The sequence below is a fragment of the Silurus aristotelis genome, assembly GCF_946808225.1.
Source record: "Silurus aristotelis genome assembly, chromosome: 1".
Classification (NCBI taxonomy): Eukaryota; Metazoa; Chordata; class Actinopteri; order Siluriformes; family Siluridae; genus Silurus; species Silurus aristotelis.
The window spans coordinates 17,799,148-17,818,285 of NC_139574.1; the positions used below are offsets into that span (position 1 = coordinate 17,799,148).

Consider the following 19,138-nt stretch of genomic DNA (forward strand, 5'->3'; position numbering starts at 1 on the left):
ATAAGAACTGTGGTACAGAAAAGTGTCAGCATGTGCTCTGGACTGATAAGTCAAAATAAAAAAATATTTGGCTGAAGCAAAAAACAAGCTGGAGTGTGTACAACGTGTATCTGCAGTAAAAAGTGAAGCATGGTGGAGGTTGCTTAGTTTGAGGCTGCATTTCTGCAAATGGAGTTGGAGATTTGGTCAGAATTCATTGTGTCCTCAGTACAGAGGAAAACAAGCAGATACCTATCCATCATGCAGTACCATTAGGGTACTTATACACCAATTATTTTGTATATTGATAAGAAACTATTAGAACTTCTATTTTTGGAAGCATTCTTAAATTACTGCTTTTTTTTTATTTTACACCTGCTTAAAACAAGGCATGCTAATAAAACCATTAGAGGCAGGAAGCAAGAGATGGAGATAAGATGCAGGGTAGGGGATAGGGAGAAAAGAACATGTTTCAAACAACATGCTGTGTTATAGAGCAAGTGAGCAATAATAAATAAAATGTACATTGTGTGTTTTTATTAGAAATGTGTCCTGGCATTCACAACTCTGACATGAACAAGTTTTATTTTCGCATTTATCAATGTGTAAATGGCAGTAAAATAAATAGCCATATACGGTCTGCTCCAGAATAATTTTCACCCCTCATTAAACCTATTCATTAAAAAAAAACTTTGTTGTCGATGAAGTGAAAATATGATAGAGCTAAATGCAGGTACAATGTACTAAATGCAGGCTTGCATTTAGTACATTGTGCAACCTTTTATTGCCAACATGTCTTAATGCTTCCTGAAATAGAGAATACAGAGCATTTTATCTGATAAGGACATTGTCAGACCCATATCCACTGTTAACACTGTGACATTTTTACTGCCATCGCCTGATTGATGAAGTTAAATGCACCAGTGCCTCATTTAATTTGTGCTTTTTAATCTTTTCAATTCTGATGAATAACTGAGTAATCAGACCTTGTCTCTCACCTTGTATTCCTGAGTGAAACAGGAATTCAGGGTTGGCCAGACAAGTGTTCCAAAACATACAAAAATACATAGAAATCTGCTTAGCTACATTTTCAAATAAATTTTAAGGTCACTTGTAATATTATTATTATTTTTTTTATTTTTTTTTTGTCTAATAATACATTTACTATTAAAGGTAAGATAATATTAGACTCGTTCCTCAATTTATTTTTTTAAGATGTCAATGTCAGTTGATATTCAGACAAGTATCTGAGCTCTGCCAATAAATAAATAAATAAATAGAGCCAGTAATGTGCCAGTGATTAAATATTGAATATGTACAGTTGCAGGTTTCGGATGTGACTATAAAGAGAAGAATGAAATACAAGCCTGTATCTGATGTTCCCTAAAAATAACTACTGTGCTAACAACAGAGCACTTTATATATTTTATAGCCACTAATGTCTATTTAAATTCCGTTTTTCATCTTCATATTAGTGGAGTTCACACGAGCAGATGGGACCACAGGCAGGAGAGTGAAGCCCTACAATATTGACCTTGGTTCAGGTCCTCATACCTCACGTACCTCGTACCTTAACTATCAGCATATAGAACCACATCGTTACTATGAACTCAAAGCTCAGTGCTGAAATTAGGCTTAAGCAGCTGCAAGTACAGACAAGTAAGATTCCTGGACTTGCCTAATAATTTATTACAGATTTTTTAAATGTTCAGTGACATTGCATTGTTTTTTCCTGAAATTCGGGATCTAAATCAGTTTTGGAAGTTCTGAGCATGATATTAATCCTAAAGCATTTTGGAATACGGTAAAAAAAAACTTGAAAATAAACCCCGGACCATACCATTGTCCCTAAAATTGGATGACATAGTTGTCACTAATAAAAACTCCATGGCTGAAGCTTTCAATCACCACTTCATAAATGCTGGCTTTGTTTTAAAGACATTAAACCCTATTTCTACAGCCCCTGCAGCCTCTAATACAGTGGTTCTTAAACTTGTTGGGGGTACTGACCCCCACCAGTTTCATATGCGCATCCACCGAACCCTTCTTAAGCGGGGTGTGTCATCATGAATCATATGAGTCGGGTGTGTGTCTTGACCTCCGTCGATCCCCTTAGACTGACTCACCGAACCTCTGGGTGTCAGGCGAGAACGGAGGCAGAAGCCGAAGTGAAAGCAAACAGTGTTTAATAACACAAACAGGCAGTGCCAACACAAAATACCTGCGTGAGCAGGGAATATCCAGAAAATCAGAGTCCGAGTCAAACGGCACGTAGCGAGGTTGAGCAGCCGCGAACACACCGGCACACACGCGGACGGGCATAAACATGCAATAACGGACAGCGAGTGTGTGTGAGTAAGCGGTTTATATGGAAGCCGGGAGTGATTGCGTGATGCGCTTCAGCTGTGCATGATTTGCGCTGCGAGCTTGGGAGCACGCAGCGGCAATGACAGTCTCTGACGGAGGTGTGGCAGGTGGATTCCTGACACCACCCCCCAAAGGGGCGGCACCGGACGCCCCCAACCCACCGAAAGCCAGGAGGGCCGGGGCACTCAGAGGAGGGCCTTCCTGATCGTCCAGGGCCTGAAGGGACCCGGCTGGAACCGCTCTGGAGCCGGGGAAAGCCGGGAAGGACCCGAGGCGAAGCGACCACCTCTGAGGAGAGCCGGAAGGGGAACCCGGACACAGCAGGACCCAGGACCGGAACACATCCCAACGCTGCGGCCAGTGACATAGCGAAACCCCTGGCGTCAACCGGAGATGGAGAGACGTCACCTACAGGGACCAGGAGCGGTGTACCTTCCAGCACCGCGGCCCGAAGCGGAGCGAAACCCCCGGCGTCGACTGAAGACGGAGAGACGTCTCCTACGGGGACCAGGAGCTGCACGAGGCATTCAGGGGAGGCTGGAGGCAGAGCAACGCCCTCAGTGGAAGCCGGAGGCGGAGTAATGCCTTCGGCAAAGACCGGATGGAGGAGGACCTCCTGGGGCAGACCGACGACATCCAGAAAGGCCGGGAATGGAGCCTTGTCCACCATGGAGACCTGGACGAAGCCCTCAGCGAGGACCGGAGGCTGAGCGACGACCACCCTGATGTCCGGAAACGGAGCCCCGTTCTTGTCGAAGGCCGGAGGCTGAGCGATGACCTCCATGGAGTCTTTGAGCAGAGAGACGCCCTCTGCGGGGGCTGCAGGCGGATCGATGATCCCCACGGAGACCTGGAGCGGAGTGACGCCCTCGGCGGCGACAGGAGGCGGAGAGACTTCAGCTACGGAGTGCAGGGGCAGACTGACGCCCTTGGCGAAGACCGGCGGCTGAGCGGCCTCCTCTGCGGCGGTCTGATACTGAGCGGCGGTCTCCCTGGAGACCGGGAGAGGCAGGACGTCCCTGGCGGTAACCTGGGGCTGAGCGACGACCACCCCGGTGACCTGGACCGGATCGCCGTTGCCCAGGAAGGTCTGGACAGAAACCTCCTCACCCACGGGGACCAGCTGGAAGACCCTCTGGATGGGGACCGGAAATGGAGCGACGCCCTGACTGGGCACAGGGGCTGAGTGATGACCTCGGCAGGGTTCATCGGCATGACTTCAACCTCCAGGGAGTTCAGGAGCGACCCGTCCTTGTCCAGGGGGCTTGGAGGCAAGACGTCACCATGATAGGGGTCCCGAGGCGAGCGGTCACCGAGGTAGGAGCTCATGGGAGAGAAGTCGTCGTGGGAGGAGCTCGGGCGCAAGACGTCGCCGTGGGAGGAGCTCGGGAGCGAGACGTCGCCGTGAGAGGAGCTCTGTGACGTGACCTGGTTCTCTGAGTGCTCCTGGTGCGAGCCGTCACCTTCTGGGAGACTGTAGGGCAAGCCGTCGCCGGTGGAGGAAGCCAGGGGCAGCGGTTCGACCTCCCTTTCGCAGTCCCGGAGCTGAGGTGAGTGCTCTGAGGTTTCTTTAGGCGAAGAGGAGATTTGTGTCGTAGCTTCGCCTTCAGAGTGCTCGTAGGGCGAGTCGTCACCTTCTGGGAGACTGTGGGGCGAGCTGTCGCCTCCGGAGGAAGCCAGGGGCAGTGGTTCGACATCCCTTTCGCAGTCTCGGAGCTGAGTTGAGGGCTCTGGGGATCCTTTAAGTGAAGCGGGGCTCTGAGAGGTAGCATCGCCTTTAGGGAGACTGTGGGGTGAGCGGTTGCCTTCGGTGGAGCCCAGAGGCATTGGGACGACTCCCCCTTTGCAGTCTCGGAGGCGAGCTGTGTACTCCGGGATCCCATTGGACGAAGAGGTGTTCTTCTTGGGATACTGGCGCGGAACCAGTATCGGAACCGGGCTCTCGGGGTCGCTCAGGGACAGAGAGGAGCACACTGGGTCGCTCAGGGACAGAGAGGAGCACACTGGGTCGCTCAGGGACAGAGAGGAGCACACTGGGTCGCTCAGGGACAGAGAGGAGCACACTGGGTCGCTCAGGGACAGAGAGGAGCACACTGGGTCGCTCAGGGACAGAGAAGAGCACACTGGGTCGCGCAGGGACAGAGAGGAGCACACTGGGTCGCGCAGGGACAGAGAAGAGCACACTGGCGGAGCCTGGAACTGGGCGTGGCTCCCTGGCGGTGCCTGGAACTGGGCGTGGCTCCCTGGCGGTGCCTGGAACTGGGCGTGGCTCCCTGGCGGTGCCTGGAACTGGGCGTGGCTCTCTGGCGGTGCCTGGAACTGGGCGTGGCTCTCTGGCGGTGCCTGGAACAGGGCGTGGCTCTCTGGCGGTGCCTGGAACTGGGCGTAGCTCTCTGGCGGGTCCTGGTGTGGGACCGAGCTTACGGGGTCGCTCAGAGGCGGAGAGGAGCTCCCTGGCGAGACCTCGAGCTGGGCTGAGCTCTCTGGCAAAACCTCGAGCTGGGCTGAGCTCTCTGGCGAAACCTCGAGCTGGGCGGAGCCCTCTGGAGAACCCTCGAGCTGGGCGGAGCCCCCTGGGGAAACCTCGAGCTGGGCGGAGCTCTGTGGAAGGACCCGGAGCTGGGCGGAGCTCTGTGAAAGAACCCGGAGCTGGGCGGAGCTCTGTGGAACAACCCGGAGCTGGGCGGAGCTCTGTGCAGGGTCCTGGGGCGGAGCCGAGCTTTCCGGGGGGTCCTGGGGCGGAGCCAAGCCTTCCGGGAGGACCCGGGGCGGAGCCGAGCTTTCCGAGCTGATCTGGTGCGAAGTGGAGCTCTCTGGAAGGACCTGGGGCAGTGCCGTGTTCTCTCGGAGGTTCTGAAGCAGAGTGGAGAGCTCCTGGATGTCCTGGAGCGGAACAGAGCCGTTTTGGATGGCCTGGAGCACGGCGGAGATCCCCTGGAGAACCTGAGGTGGAGCGGAGCTTTCCTGGAGGTCTCGAAGCAGGGCGGAGATCTCTATGAGACTCAGGTGCGGAACCGTGCTCTTGGAGGTGGAGGTGAGGAGATGGAGATCAGCCGTGACCATCCCGAGCTCCCTGGTGAGAAGCTGGAGGAACCGGGTGCACGAGCTGAAATCACCTCCATTCGCATCCCATAACTCTAAGGCGAGAGAGAGAGTAATGATGACAACAGAGAAATGATGAACGCGACCCTGGACCTCTCCGTTGGGAAACTGGATGGATTCGACTCCATGTAGTCATTCACGCACCGTAAAAACGCGCCACATTCAGCTCTGTTGGCGGAGAAGCGAGCCGGGAGTCCCGTGACGTCGTCGAGGGGGCGTGGTGCTGCCGAGCACGCCTGAGAGGTGGCCGCGCGCCTCCGGGTTTTCCTGGAGGCGGGGCTTGGCCGCTGCTGAATCGCGGCCGAGCGCACCCGACCGCCGATGTGCGATTCGCGCCGGGACGACGGCGTCAGTCCGATCATGTCTTTTCCTTTTTTTTCTTTTTTTTTTTTTTTTTTCCTTTTCTTTTTTTCTTTTTTTTGTGTCCCTCTCCTTTTATTTCTTTTCGCGGCCCGTTATTCTGTCAGGCGAGAACGGAGACAGAAGCCGAAGTGAAAGCAAACAGTGTTTAATAACACAAACAGGCAGTGCCAACACAAAATACCTGCGTGAGCAGGGAATATCCAGAAAATCAGAGTCCGAGTCAAACGGCACGTAGCGGGGTTGAGCAGCCGCGAACACACCGGCACACACGCGGACGGGCATGAACATGCAATAACGGACAGCGAGTGTGTGTGAGTGAGCGGTTTATATGGAAGCCAGGAGTGATTGCGTGATGCGCTTCAAGCTGTGCATGATTTGCGCTGCAAGCTTGGGAGCACGCAGCGGCAATGACAGTCTCTGACGGAGGTGTGGCAGGTGGATTCCTGACACTGGGGTTCGATCGAACCCAGGTTAAGAACCACTGCTCTAATACCTGCAACCGTTTAGCACCTCCTCACAGTTTTTCCATCCGGCCTGTTTTAGTGGGAGAAGTCTTGAAGGAACTGACTGCTCTGGACCCTAATAAAGCAGTTGGGTCAGATGATCTTGCTGCTTTTTTTTATTAAAATTGCTGCCCCCGTCATTGCGGCTCCACTAACAGCCCTCATTAACCTCTCCCTTTATACAGCCGAGATTCCACCTGCTTGGAAAGAAGCGGTTGTGCTTCCTCTGATCAGGCTGACCTGAATAATTACAGGCCAATTTCCATCTTACCATGTGTGTCTAAAATACTGGAAAACCTTGTCAATAAACAACTAATCAATTATCTTAATGTGAACGGTATCCTCTCTGGGGCACAGTCTGGCTTCCGATCAGGGTATGGTTGTGTTACAGCTACCACTAAAGTGCTCAATGGCATTACATCTGCATTAGATAACAAACAAAACTGTGCTGCTATATTCAATGATCTTGCAAAAGCTTTTGACTCGGTGGACCACAACACACTTATCCACAGACTCCGCAGCATTGGTGTCACTGATCACTCACTGGTTTGGTTCTCAAATTATCTCTCTCACCGTGTTCAATGTGTAAGATTTGAAAACCTTTTCTCCCATTCTCTCCCGGTCACCAGGGGTGTCCCCCAAGGCTCCATCCTTGGTCCCACACTTTTCTCAATTTATATTAATAACATTCCCCAGGCAGTTGGTAATTCACCCATTCACTTATATGCCGATGATACAATCCTCTATGCCATAGGTCCCTCCCCTGATGCTGTTCAAGCTACCCTGCAACATAGCTTTCACCAACTACAGCAGTCTTTTACACAACTCAAACTCACTCTCAATACCTCCAAAACAAAAAGCATGTTGTTTTGCCGTAGGTGTACTACGCCTCCTCCTGCTTTTAACATCACCACCTGCAAGGGGGATATTTTAGAACAAGTCACTGCTTATAACTACTTGGGCATCTGGTTAGAAACTTCACTTTCTTTCTCTATCCACATATCAAAGCTACAATCTAAGGTCAAAGCCAAGCTTGGTTTCTTTTACAGAAACCGCTCTTCCTTCACCACTTCTGCCAAACTTATTCTTATTCAAAGACCATTCTACCCATGTTAGATTATGGAGACACTATACAGTATATAGGGTTGCTTGTCCACCCTATCAAAACTTGATGCTCTTTACCATTCTGCTATCAGGTTTGCCATAAATGCTCCTTTCAATACACAGCACTGTGCTTTATATTCATCTGTTAACTGGCCCTCCCTTCACAATTGCCGTAAAATTCACTGGTTCACGTTCATTTATAAGACCCTTCTCGGCCACTCACCTCCTTACTTAGGTCACTTGCTGCAGCTAAAGCCTGTCACATATAACACCCGGTCCTCACTTCATTTTCAATTAAGCATTCCTAAAACCAACTCTGCGTTTTGTCTTGCATCTTTTCAATCTGCTGCCGCTCGCGACTGGAATGCTTTGCAAAATACCCTCAAACTGGATAAATTCATTCCACTTTCAACCTTTAAATATATGATATCATATTTGTTCACGGATATATGCAGTTGTTTTTCTACATAATTTTGTTTTAAAATGTATTTATGTAATTGTTAATTTTGTATGTATTTTTTTTAATGTTTTGTATTTATTTTAGCCCTACTTCCCTTACCCTAAGGGGTTGTACCACTTGTCAGGCCGCCATTGTAAATAAGAACCTGTTCTTAATAACTTGCCTGTAAAAATAAAGGTTAAACAAACAATTAAGATGTGTGAACTGTAATAAGCTGTCTGCATTTGCTTTCAACAGAAGGGCCTTTTGGAGAAGGTTTTGGTTTCAACATAAAAAAGCCACAGCCTAAAGGTAAACTAAATTTAGTAGTGAAGGCAGCAAGTGTTTTTATATACACTTGGAGGAAGGGGTAGCTTAATTGTTAAGATGTTTCTTCTGATCAGAAGTTTGTGTGTTTAAATCCCACTAATAAGCAAGGCTCTTAACCCTTAACTCAGTTGTATGATTGAGATAATTGTAAGTTCAGAACTACAGTTTGCATCTGACCACGACCACTGCACACCTCAACATCGTTTATCTGTAATAAATAGACACCCAGATGAGGATGGGTCCCTCTCAAGTCTGGTTAATCTCAAGGTTTCTTCTTAATGCATCCCGGGGAGTATTTAATTGCCGCAGTCACCACCGGCTCGCTCATCATGGACAAACTTACACATAAAAAAACATGCTGCTTTGAGAAATGTTAGTTGTTAAAAGCGGTATGCAAATAAAAATTTATTGAATTCAATAGAATGAGGTCACTCTGGATAAAGTAAATTTATTAGTCATCTATATGAACTGTATTAAACAAAGTACAGATTATATTTTTATAATGGGAACTATTTTGAGACACATATAAATTGTTTGTGTCTAAATTTTAAATCTCTACATTTTTCTGAATAAATTATATTTACACAAAGTAGCAAAGTAAACATGGAAGTGGAATATGATATAAAAACAAAGCAAATAAAAAGCATGCTTCTACATAAACTTTTTTGTGTAACCATACGCAATCAGGTTGACAGGAAGAAAAAGGTTTAAATTTCAGGGTACTAAATATTTACACTAATCACCTTCTCTTTGTTCTTTTGCTACCGACATGTAGGCAGAAAGAGAAAGGCTTTTGACACTGAGGAGCCGACACAACAGAACAAACTCACAACTAAAGAGGTCCATACATTTACATTTGCGGCATTTAACAGACGCCCTTGTCCAGAGCGAAGTACAAAAGTGCTTTGAGTCTCTAGCAATGAATATATCTACACTGGTATGCTAGATTAAAAACTATAGTATAACTCTTAAATTCTACAAAGCAAACTTGGAAAATGCTAATTTAAATGTGTTTCATGAAGAGGTAGGTCTTCAACCGTTGCTTGAAGATATCCAGGGACTCCGCTGTACGGACATCTAGGGGAAGTTCGTTCCACCACCTCGGTGCCAGAACAGAGAAGAGCCTTGAAGTATACTCACCTCTCATTCTGAAGGAAGTAATCTCAGACAGCGTGGTGCAGTGCGAGGTGTGATGAGGTCTCTAAGGTAGGATGGTGCTGGTCCATTTTTGGCCTTTGGAATCCAGTGAAAAGAAGCGCAGCAGAGGGGTGGTGTGGGATAACTTGGGCAGATTGAACACAAGTCGTGCAGCTGCGTTTTGGATCATTTGCAGTCGATGAATGGCGTTCAGAGAAAGACCTGCAAGCAGAGAGTTGCAGTAGTCCAGTCTTGAAATGACAAGAGACTGAACAAGCACCTGGGAAGCCTGTGTGGACAGAAATGGTCGAATCCTTCGGATGTTGTAGAGAACAAATCGACAGGAACGAGCCACATTAGCGACATGTGAGAAGAAGGACAGTTGATTGTCCATAGCTACCCCAAGGTTACGAGCAGTGGCTGAAGGGGAGAGCATAGGGTCATTAAGAGTTATTTGGAGATCTTGACCTGGAGATGAATCGCCTGGGATGACCAGCAGTTCTGTTTTGCTGGGGTTGAGTTTTAGTTGATGAGCACTCATCCATGAGGGTAGCAGTGGTAAGAAAACCCATGTGAGGATATGACTTCACCAATGGAGTGAGTATAGAGGGGAAAACAGGAGGGGACCAAGTACTGAGCCTTGTGGGACACCAGTGGTGAGTCTGCACGGGGCAGATGTGGATCCCCTCCATGTTACCTGGTATGAGCGACCTTCCAGGTAGGAAGCAAACCATTCCCATGCTGTTCCTCGAATACTGAGGCTCTTGAGGGTAGACAAGAGAGTCTTGTCGAATGCTGCTAAAAGATCCAGGAAGATAAGTAGGCTTGGCTGATCGAGCAGCATGCAGTTTCTCAGACACAGCCGAAAGGGCCGTTTCAGTGGAATGTGCCGCTTTAAACCCAAACTGGTTTTGATAATGGAGGTTGTTCTGTGAGAGATAGACAGACAGTTGGTTAAAAACAGTGCGGTTGAGATTTAGAATTAAAGGAGAGAAGTGATACCGGACTGTAGTTGTTGATGTCTGATGGGTCCAGAGCAGGTTTCTTTAAGATGGGAATGAACCTTGCTTGCTTAAAGGTAGTTGGCACATAGCCAGATGTTAAGGACCCATTTGATGATTGTGGAGATGAAGGGCAGGAGATCTTGTGTGATGGTCTAAAGCATAGTTGAAGGGATTGGATCCAGAGGCCAGGTGGTGGGATTGCAAGATTGGATGACTTGCAGTATCTCATCTTCTGTTAAGGTTGAGAAGCTTGACAACAAAGGAGGAGTGGATTCCTGGCTATGTTGTGTAGTCATTGTTGGGAAGAAAGTGGAGGTCTGTCAGATCTCCTTGATCTTTTCATCATAAAAGGAGGCAAAGTCATTGGCAGTCAGGGAGGACGAAGCAGGTGTGGCAGGGGGGTTGAGTAGTGAAGAGAATATGTTGTGGAGCTTACGAGGATCTTGTGCCGAGGCCTTGAGCTTTTCCTTGTAGAAGGCAGTTTTAGCAGAAGTCACATCCGAAAAAAATTTGGTCAGGAGTGCATGGTAAGATGCGAGGTCTACATTGAGTTGTGATTTTTTCCACTTCCTCTCTGCTGATCTGAGTTCTCCTACTGTTCTCCCAGCACCCCACTGATCCCAGGTATTCTCATATATCTACCCAGACATCGCAAATTGATGTGTGCATTTAATAATGTTGTTTGTGTACAGAGAATGTGACTGGTCTTCATCTAAACAAATCATAACCATACATATATATGTTCTTTGGCTTTTAATCTCCACAGAGAAGAAGGCTCGACCGTGCACAGAAAATAAGGAAGGTCGACGTCCGTTATTATGACACCCACAATGTTAAGAACAAAAATAAGAACAGAGAAGTGCCCACTGAAGGCAATAAAGGAAAAAGAGCTAAGCGATAAAAAAACATTCGCTTGGTCACCGCTGCATTTCCATGGACTTGTCTGGTTTGGGACAGGGGATGTGAGACTTGCAGATGTATATGAGGAGCATTTACTTAACTGAAATTGATACAGAACTTCTCAAATGCACTTTTTTTCAATGCACAATCTATCCACATAACAACAGTATGGACCACTTACTCCAGAACAGTAAAGGACTCGATTTTTAATTTATCAATGCTGTTGTTCCACAGTTCTAAAAATGTTTATCACTGGAGAACTTATCAATAAAATTTATTAATAAAATGGACATGGCAAAGCAACGTTATTGTAGTTATATTTTAAATCCGATGAAACATGACACCTTCATTTCTTTGGGGCGACGAGTGCATCCAACTGCGCCTGAAAAAGGTATTTCCAGATGTAAATAACAGTGTCTCACAGCTGTTTGTCTTAAATGTCGTGTGTGGCTTATAAAAGGCGAACCTTCATTTGCTGGTTGGTGCTCTTGAGAAACTGAATCTCTTCGGTGTACCTCTTCTCTTCTGCCTGTCGACGTTCATTTTCTCTTCTCTCAATTGCCTCACATTTAGCTTTCTCCTCATTCAACTGTCTTTCCAGTTCCATCTTTTCACTTTCCAATTCTGCAATCTGCCCAAGTTACAAATTTAAATACAGATGTATGAAGATGATATAATATGTTTATGAAATGGAGATGAAACACAGTGACTACCTTCTTCTCAGTGTCTGACCTCCCTTGCTCAGCCTGCAGAGCTTTCCTTATCCCGAAGGCCACACTGCTCTCGTATAGGGTCTGAAAGGCATCGATGGTCATCCGAATCTCATCTCTTACTCGTAGAAGCAGCACTCCTCTCTCAGCACAGTTAATAGTGACTTGTCTGATTAGTTCATCTAAATGACAAAAAAATCCCTTTAGTATATTTTAAAAATCAGTGTGAATTTATTTCCATTGAGTTTTTTTTTTTTTTTTTTGCTATTTAAAACACCAAAGGTTACACCAGAACTTTTTCCACAATGTTGCTAAAAATGTATTGTCTCCTGTTTAATACCAATAATTTACCCACAATGCATATTATGTAATCCTGTTTTAAACCAAACCCTTTTTTTTTAACCTACCAAAGCATTGTGTGTAGAGTTCTCTGCGGACAGGGCAAATGCCTGTATCTCGGGCCTGTTTCTGCTGCAGTTTGAGGTCCAGTTCCTCCTGCAGACGAATGACGTCTGTCCGTGTGCACGGTGTGCTGGACACCTGCTGTACCCACAGCTGATTATTCTCCATCCATTCCCTGTGACATGTTCACACACACTCTTAAACTGTCACATGTTAGGACAACTATGAAATAGTGGAATGGTCTTACCTTGGTGGTAGGAGGGCATTAAGAATTTCATCTGTTTGCTGCTTACTAGGATCAAATGAAGGGCTTATGGGTTTTGGTGGAGGAGGAACTGGACCAGAGATGGCAGGCTGTTGGAGACTTGCCTTTAGAGGCTGAGCCTTAGGACATGAAATGTGTAAAATTTTCAGTGATGTGAGGTAAGTTACAAGTTTGTTAACATGAATAATTTAACACAGTTCTCAGGTTTTAACAGCAGCAATTAAACAAGAAAATTCTCTTTTATTTCCAGAGGTGGAAAGACTAATAAAATATTCTGTTTAAGTAAAAGTACTGTTACTTCAATAGAATTTTACTTAAGTTAAAGCAAAGTTACCAGTCTAAAAATCTTCTCAAGTAAAAGTAAAAAGTTAGCTTGTTTAAAATTTAACAGCCGGGGGGAAGGATTCTAGTGCACCTTCACAAATTAAAGTGCATAGTTTTGAAGTGGGCATGTATAAGGTATTTATTTCTAGCCAGTTTATTACCATGTAGACAGCAATTAATAAACATTTTATGTCCTTAAAAGAAGTGTTTTTGCTGTGTTGCTGACCCTGTGCTCAGCACTATAGCTCTTCAGCTATGTCCCTGCATGTCTCTGCTCCTGACTAGGAAGAGGTACCTCATACAACCATGCTTCTAAAGAACTGAAGTATCACCTTAACATTCACAGAGGTGGTAACTTTAATGGAATCATTAGTTATAAACTAGGTTGGAAAAAAATAAGTCATATTTTGGCTAAAGCTAAAACAAACAAATTTGTTTAGTAATTTGTACAGATTAGAAAAAAGCAAAAAAAAAAAATAATGGAACTTCAATAAATAGCATAGGTCTAATGTCAGTTATGCACCTTCACAGCAGCAAAAATGAACTGTTATAATGTAATTTAGAGTAATGAGAGAGGTCGCAAATGCAGATTCAAAATTCAGACAGTGAGCACACACCAGCAACTCGTTTTCCGCAGGGAATCGATAAAAACGCTTAGATTGGACACTGCATCCTCAACAAAAGTGTGTGATTGGTTATACAGTAATGCTCAAATCTAATAAACATCAGTGGATCTACTCTATAATATAACACTTCATTAATTTCACATGATATTTAAATGGCTGGAGTAACAAATAAATCAGTTCTATTCGTGAATCATTCAGGCTGGATTGATCAGTTTCTCTAATTCATTGAAATTGACCAACTCAAAAGATTCATTATTACAACAACCTTATTATTAATATAATTTTATTATAAAAATACAACACATTTCATAAACTCGCACAATAATTATACAGGATATTGTGGGGTTCTGCTAACCCAGCCATTATGGATGCACAAGCCAGTGCACTCTTAGTGCCGGTCCCAAGCCCGGGTAAATGGGGAGGGTTGCGTTAGGAAGGGCATCCAGCGTAAAATATGTGCCAAATCAAATATGCGGATCACAAATGAGAAGAAGAAGAAGTGGGGTTCTGCTGAGCCTACTGTGTGACCAGGACCCTTAGAATCTGCCTAACCCTCACCCAGTTACAGCGCCCCTACTGGTGTCTGACTTGTCCGTCTCCATCTTTCTTTCTTGTGTGTTTAGCGTGTTTGTTCTCCGCCCATCAATCAATTAATCAATCAATTAGTCAGTCAATAAGTGCAGTAGTTTGATTTATACATTTGAACAATACTTCAAAATAAATCTGAAAACTGAATTTAAAATACGATATATTTTAAAAACTACTTTTTGAAAAAGTAGAAGCACGCAAAAAAAACCTATTTGATTACATCAACGTGAATACATTTAATTTGTTACTTTCCACCTCTGGGTATTATGTAATATGTGTATCATATTGAAATGCAGCTCGCATATTTCTCTCCAGTTTTATTGAACTAGAAACGATTAGAGGTGGCGCTAGTCATCGTTACCTTTGGAGATCTCTTGTCAGTGGTTTTGCTGACCAGCTCCGGATTGTCATACTTGAGCAAAGACTCAACAGAAGGAATCATCAACATTTTTATATTAATTTTCCTTCTTCTGTTGAAATCAGTAAAATCTTCAACGGAACTCTGATCTTACTGACCTGACAGAGCACCTGACAGAGCACCTGGCAGAGCACACGTGTTTACTGTTTACCGTTACTACGGCAACTCATGGTGCCTTGACGAGTTCCGCTGAAGTCAACGCAGATATTCTCATCACGTGTTCATATTTAAAGTCTTAAATATGCTTAAAATCATTTTAATAATCTAATTCTTATACAAAAATGATGTTATTACAGACTGTTACGGACTTCATTGTACCCCATTATTAATTCATAATTTTAAGCCATTTTCTACACATTTTGATATTGTTGCTTACGGTTTGTGTTCTTTAGGGACTCTTATTGTGATGGGTGTTATCATTTGGAAATACTAGTTAACGGCATTAATGCATATATATATATATATATATATATATATATATATATATATATATATATATATATATATATATATACAGTGAGGAAAATAAGTATTTGAACACCCTGCTATTTTGCAAGTTCTCCCACTTAGAAATCATGGAGGGGTCTGAAATTGTCATCGTGGGTGCATGTCCACTGTGAGAGACATAATCTAAAAAAGAAAATCCAGAAATCACAATATATGATTTTTAAACTATTTATTTGTATGATACAGCTGTAAATAAGTATTTGAACACCTGTCTATCAGCTAGAATTCTGACCCTCAAAGACCTGTTAGTCTGCCTTTAAAATGTCCACCTCCACTACATTTATTATCCTAAATTAGGTGCACCTGTTTGAGGTCGTTAGCTGCATAAAGACACCTGTCCACCCCATACAATCAGTAAGAATCCAACTACTAACATGGCCAAGACCAAAGAGCTGTCCAAAGACACTAGAGACAAAATTGTACACCTCCACAAGGCTGGAAAGGGCTACGGGGAAATTGCCAAGCAGCTTGGTGAAAAAAAGTCCACTGTTGGAGCAATCATTAGAAAATGGAAGAAGCTAAACATGACTGTCAATCTCCCTCGGACTGGGGCTCCATGCAAGATCTCACCTCGTTGGGTCTCAATGATCCTAAGGAAGGTGAGAAATCAACCCAGAACTACACGGTAGGAGCTGGTCAATGACCTGAAAAGAGCTGGGACCACCGTTTCCAAGGTTACTGTTGGTAATACACTAAGACGTCATGGTTTGAAATCATGCATGGCACGGAAGGTTCCCCTGCTTAAACCACCATATGTCCAGGCACGTCTTAAGTTTGCCAATGACCATTTGGATGATCCAGAGGAGTCATGGGAGAAAGTCATGTGGTCAGATGCGACCAAAATAGAACTTTTGGGTCATAATTTCACTAAACGTGTTTGGAGGAAGAAGAATGATGAGTACCATCCCAAGAACACCATCCCTACTGTGAAGCATGGGGGTGGTAGCATCATGCTTTGGGGGTGTTTTTCTGCACATGGGACAGGGCAACTGCACTGTATTAAGAAGAGAATGACCGGGGCCATGTATTGCGAGATTTTGGGGAACAACCTCCTTCCCTCAGTTAGAGCATTGAAGATGGGTCGAGGCTGGGTCTTCCAACATGACAATGACCCGAAGCACACAGCCAGGATAACCAAGGAGTGGCTCTGTAAGAAGCATATCAAGGTTCTGGCGTGGCCTAGCCAGTCTCCAGACCTAAACCCAATAGAGAATCTTTGGAGGGAGCTCAAACTCCGTGTTTCTCAGCGACAGGCCAGAAACCTAACTGATCTAGAGAAGATCTGTGTGGAGAAGTGGGCCAAAATCCCTCCTGCAGTGTGTGCAAACCTGGTGAAAAACTACAGGAAACCTTTGACCTCAAACAAATGCTACTGTACCAAATATTAACATTGACTTTCTCAGGTGTTCAAATACTTATTTGCAGCTGTATCATACAAACAAATAGTTTAAAAATCATATATTGTGATTTCTGGATTTTTTTTTTTTAGATTATGTCTCTCACAGTGGACATGCACCTACGATGACAATTTCAGACCCCTCCATGATTTCTAAGTGGGAGAACTTGCAAAATAGCAGGGTGTTCAAATACTTATTTTCCTCACTGTATATATATATAAACTTGAAGCTATTAAATAAAAATGGTCTGCCTCCTGCACTGCTTCAGAACATCAAACATACAATGATTTAGTACAAAACAGCATTTTATTTATTTTTTTCGTGACACATTTCCTGATGATCCTCAGTGTCTGTCATTTCAGTTCATCATCCTCATGTGAATCCTTAAAAAAGAGAATAAATGTGTATTTACTTGACACATTACTTTGTGTAATTTAGATTGTTTTATAGTGGTAAAGATATAATGCAAATAAGAGACTGAATATTTTTAAATAAAACAAATTAAAAAACAACAAAAAATATGCTTTATATATATAATAAATGTTATGTTATTTAATTTTTATGTAATTGGGTGAAAATGACTGTCATTATTGTGTTACATGGGAAAGATTACTGGCCAATGTCAGATAAGTTACAAGTTTGTTAACATGAATAATTTCCATGATAAATTTCCCCACTGTTGATAAATTTCCCCACTGTGGGACGAATAAAGGTATATCTTATCTCAGAGTTCTTGAGTTTTATCAGCAGCAATTAAACAAAACTCTCTGATATTACTTAAGGTTTGTATCATGTTCAGAGGTGGGAAGAAATAAACTACAAATACTTTGTCACTGTACTTAAGTAGATTTTTCTGGTATCAGTACTTCACTATTTTTGGACAACTTTTAACTTTCACTTATTAAATATTTTACACAAATACCTGTACTTTCTACTTCTAACATTTTCAACCCAGGATCGTTACTTAGTTTTAATCTATTTAGTGACATGAACATAACATTTCTTTTCATTGTGCACCGTTTTTAACCTAATTCTTGTCATTGCGAAGCTTTTTTAATCTACCACTGGTGTATCATTTCCTGGCTTTCACACACCACAGACGTAGACTAGTTTACAAAGCTGAAGGCAGCAAGAAGCAGGGCAGAACTTGTAAAGACTGAGAACAGAGACATTCCTGATCACCTGATCATCATCCTTCATCTACTTGTATTCTATGTGGTGGTTGTTCAGGCTGGTCCAGTCTGGTGACTAGATGTGAGGTCCATTTATCGGCGTGACACTAAAACATGTAGTAGTAATGGCTACTTTATACATGTCAGAGCCCAAACTTCTTAACTTTAACTTGAGTGAAAAAGCGCAACTATTACTTCAACTTTTATCAGAGTATATTAAAACATGTGTATCTGTACTTCTACATGTGTGTACTTTTGCCATCTCTGATCATATTGAACTGTAGCTAGCATGTTTCCCTCCAGTTCTATTAAACTGGAAAGGATTAGAGCTGGCGCTAGTCAATGTTACCTTCGCAAACCTCTTTTCAGTGGTTTTGTGCACCGGCTCTGGGTTGTCCCCAAAGCAGAATGTTTCCTGCTCCATGTTTGACAGCGGGGATGGTGTTTGTGGGTTGATGCCAAAGAGCTCAATTTTGGTCTCATCACATTCTCCCAAAACTTCTCTAATTCATTCAGGTGTTCATTGGCAAACTTCAGATGGGCCTGTTCATGTGAATTCTTGGGAAGGAGGACCTTGGTGTTATGAACGGTTAATTCTTTTATGAACAAACCATCTCAAACCGACTGTCTCATCTTGTCTCCAAAACATCCTACCTGCAAGATCCTTCTAATTAGCTCATTTCTAATCGTCAAAAAGAAGTCAAGAAGAAGCTTCACACAACATAAAGCTACATAATAGAATATAGATATAAAAAACTAAGTTGTCCTGATTACATAAAGTGCAACGTGTGCAACTTAGTGCAAACAGTGCAAGACAAAATAAATTTAAAAAACAGATTAAAAAGACAATACAAAACAGTGCCAACCAGTAAACCTACTGTATAATGTTACTGTATACTGTCAAGTCAAGTCAAGTTTATTTCTATAGTGCTTTTCACAACAGACACTGTGTCAAAGCAGCTTTACAGAAATCAACAGTTAAGATGAATGATGTGTATTTATCCCTGATGAGCAGCCGTGGCGACTGTGGCAAGGAAAAACTCCCTTAGATGTTATGAGGAAGAAACCTTGAGAGGAACCAGACTCAAAAGGGGAACCCATCCTCATTTGTGTGACATCAAGAGTGTGATCATAAATCTTTCAACAATACAGAACACTGGAGAGTGAGAACTAACATGAGCACTGGAGTGTAAGATTACTGTTATACAGTAAGTAAGAGGACTGTTATACAGTACAATGTGCAAAAAGAGATGTAAACAAGAGTTTACTTGTAAACATATACACAAAATTTTGTGCAAAACAGCAACATCAGCAATCGAGTCGGTACAATCGTCACTCCCAATGAAAATCGCAGCATCTTCATCTTCAACTCTGATACCTTCAGTTTCGCATCCTGTCTTTTTGTTCATACCCGGGAGAAGTCCGCTATATTGCTGCTATTACCAATTATTGGCAGCTTTGTGGTGCACAATTCTCACCTCCACCACCAGGTGGCGGTAAA

The 19,138-nt window shown here is 43.8% G+C and overlaps 2 protein-coding genes and 1 long non-coding RNA gene across 4 annotated transcripts in view; 1 reads left to right on the forward strand and 2 right to left on the reverse strand.

The window, feature by feature from the left end:
• gnl2 (G protein nucleolar 2) overlaps positions 1–11,229 on the forward strand; it is a gene marked incomplete at its 3' end in the record, with an annotated part of 38,043 nt that extends 26,814 nt beyond the window's left edge. The window contains exon 16 of the mRNA XM_083545836.1: positions 11,095–11,229. Within this exon, the coding sequence (XP_083401962.1) occupies positions 11,095–11,229 (135 nt within the window). The remainder of the gene's footprint in view (positions 1–11,094) is intronic.
• Positions 8,620–14,729, reverse strand: LOC310730141 (axonemal dynein light intermediate polypeptide 1-like). 2 transcript variants are annotated; one of them, XM_083548957.1, is made up of 6 exons: positions 14,505–14,729; positions 12,588–12,724; positions 12,346–12,515; positions 11,942–12,120; positions 11,695–11,859; positions 8,620–11,610 (listed from the first exon to the last, which is right to left on the reverse strand). In XM_083548957.1, exons 1-6 carry the CDS (start codon positions 14,589–14,591, stop codon positions 11,575–11,577), a joined length of 774 nt encoding a protein of 257 aa, XP_083405083.1. In that variant the 5' UTR covers positions 14,592–14,729; the 3' UTR covers positions 8,620–11,574. The 2 variants fall into 2 exon arrangements, with proteins under 2 accessions (XP_083405083.1, XP_083405084.1); XM_083548958.1 differs by having other exon boundaries at positions 12,588–12,718; positions 14,505–14,717.
• Positions 14,730–16,780: 2,051 nt separating this feature from the next.
• On the reverse strand, positions 16,781–19,135 carry LOC310730912. The gene is made up of 3 exons (XR_014535012.1): positions 19,016–19,135; positions 17,997–18,291; positions 16,781–16,848 (listed from the first exon to the last, which is right to left on the reverse strand). It is a non-coding gene; the product is annotated as an uncharacterized lncRNA (long non-coding RNA).
• Positions 19,136–19,138: the final 3 nt, after the last annotated feature.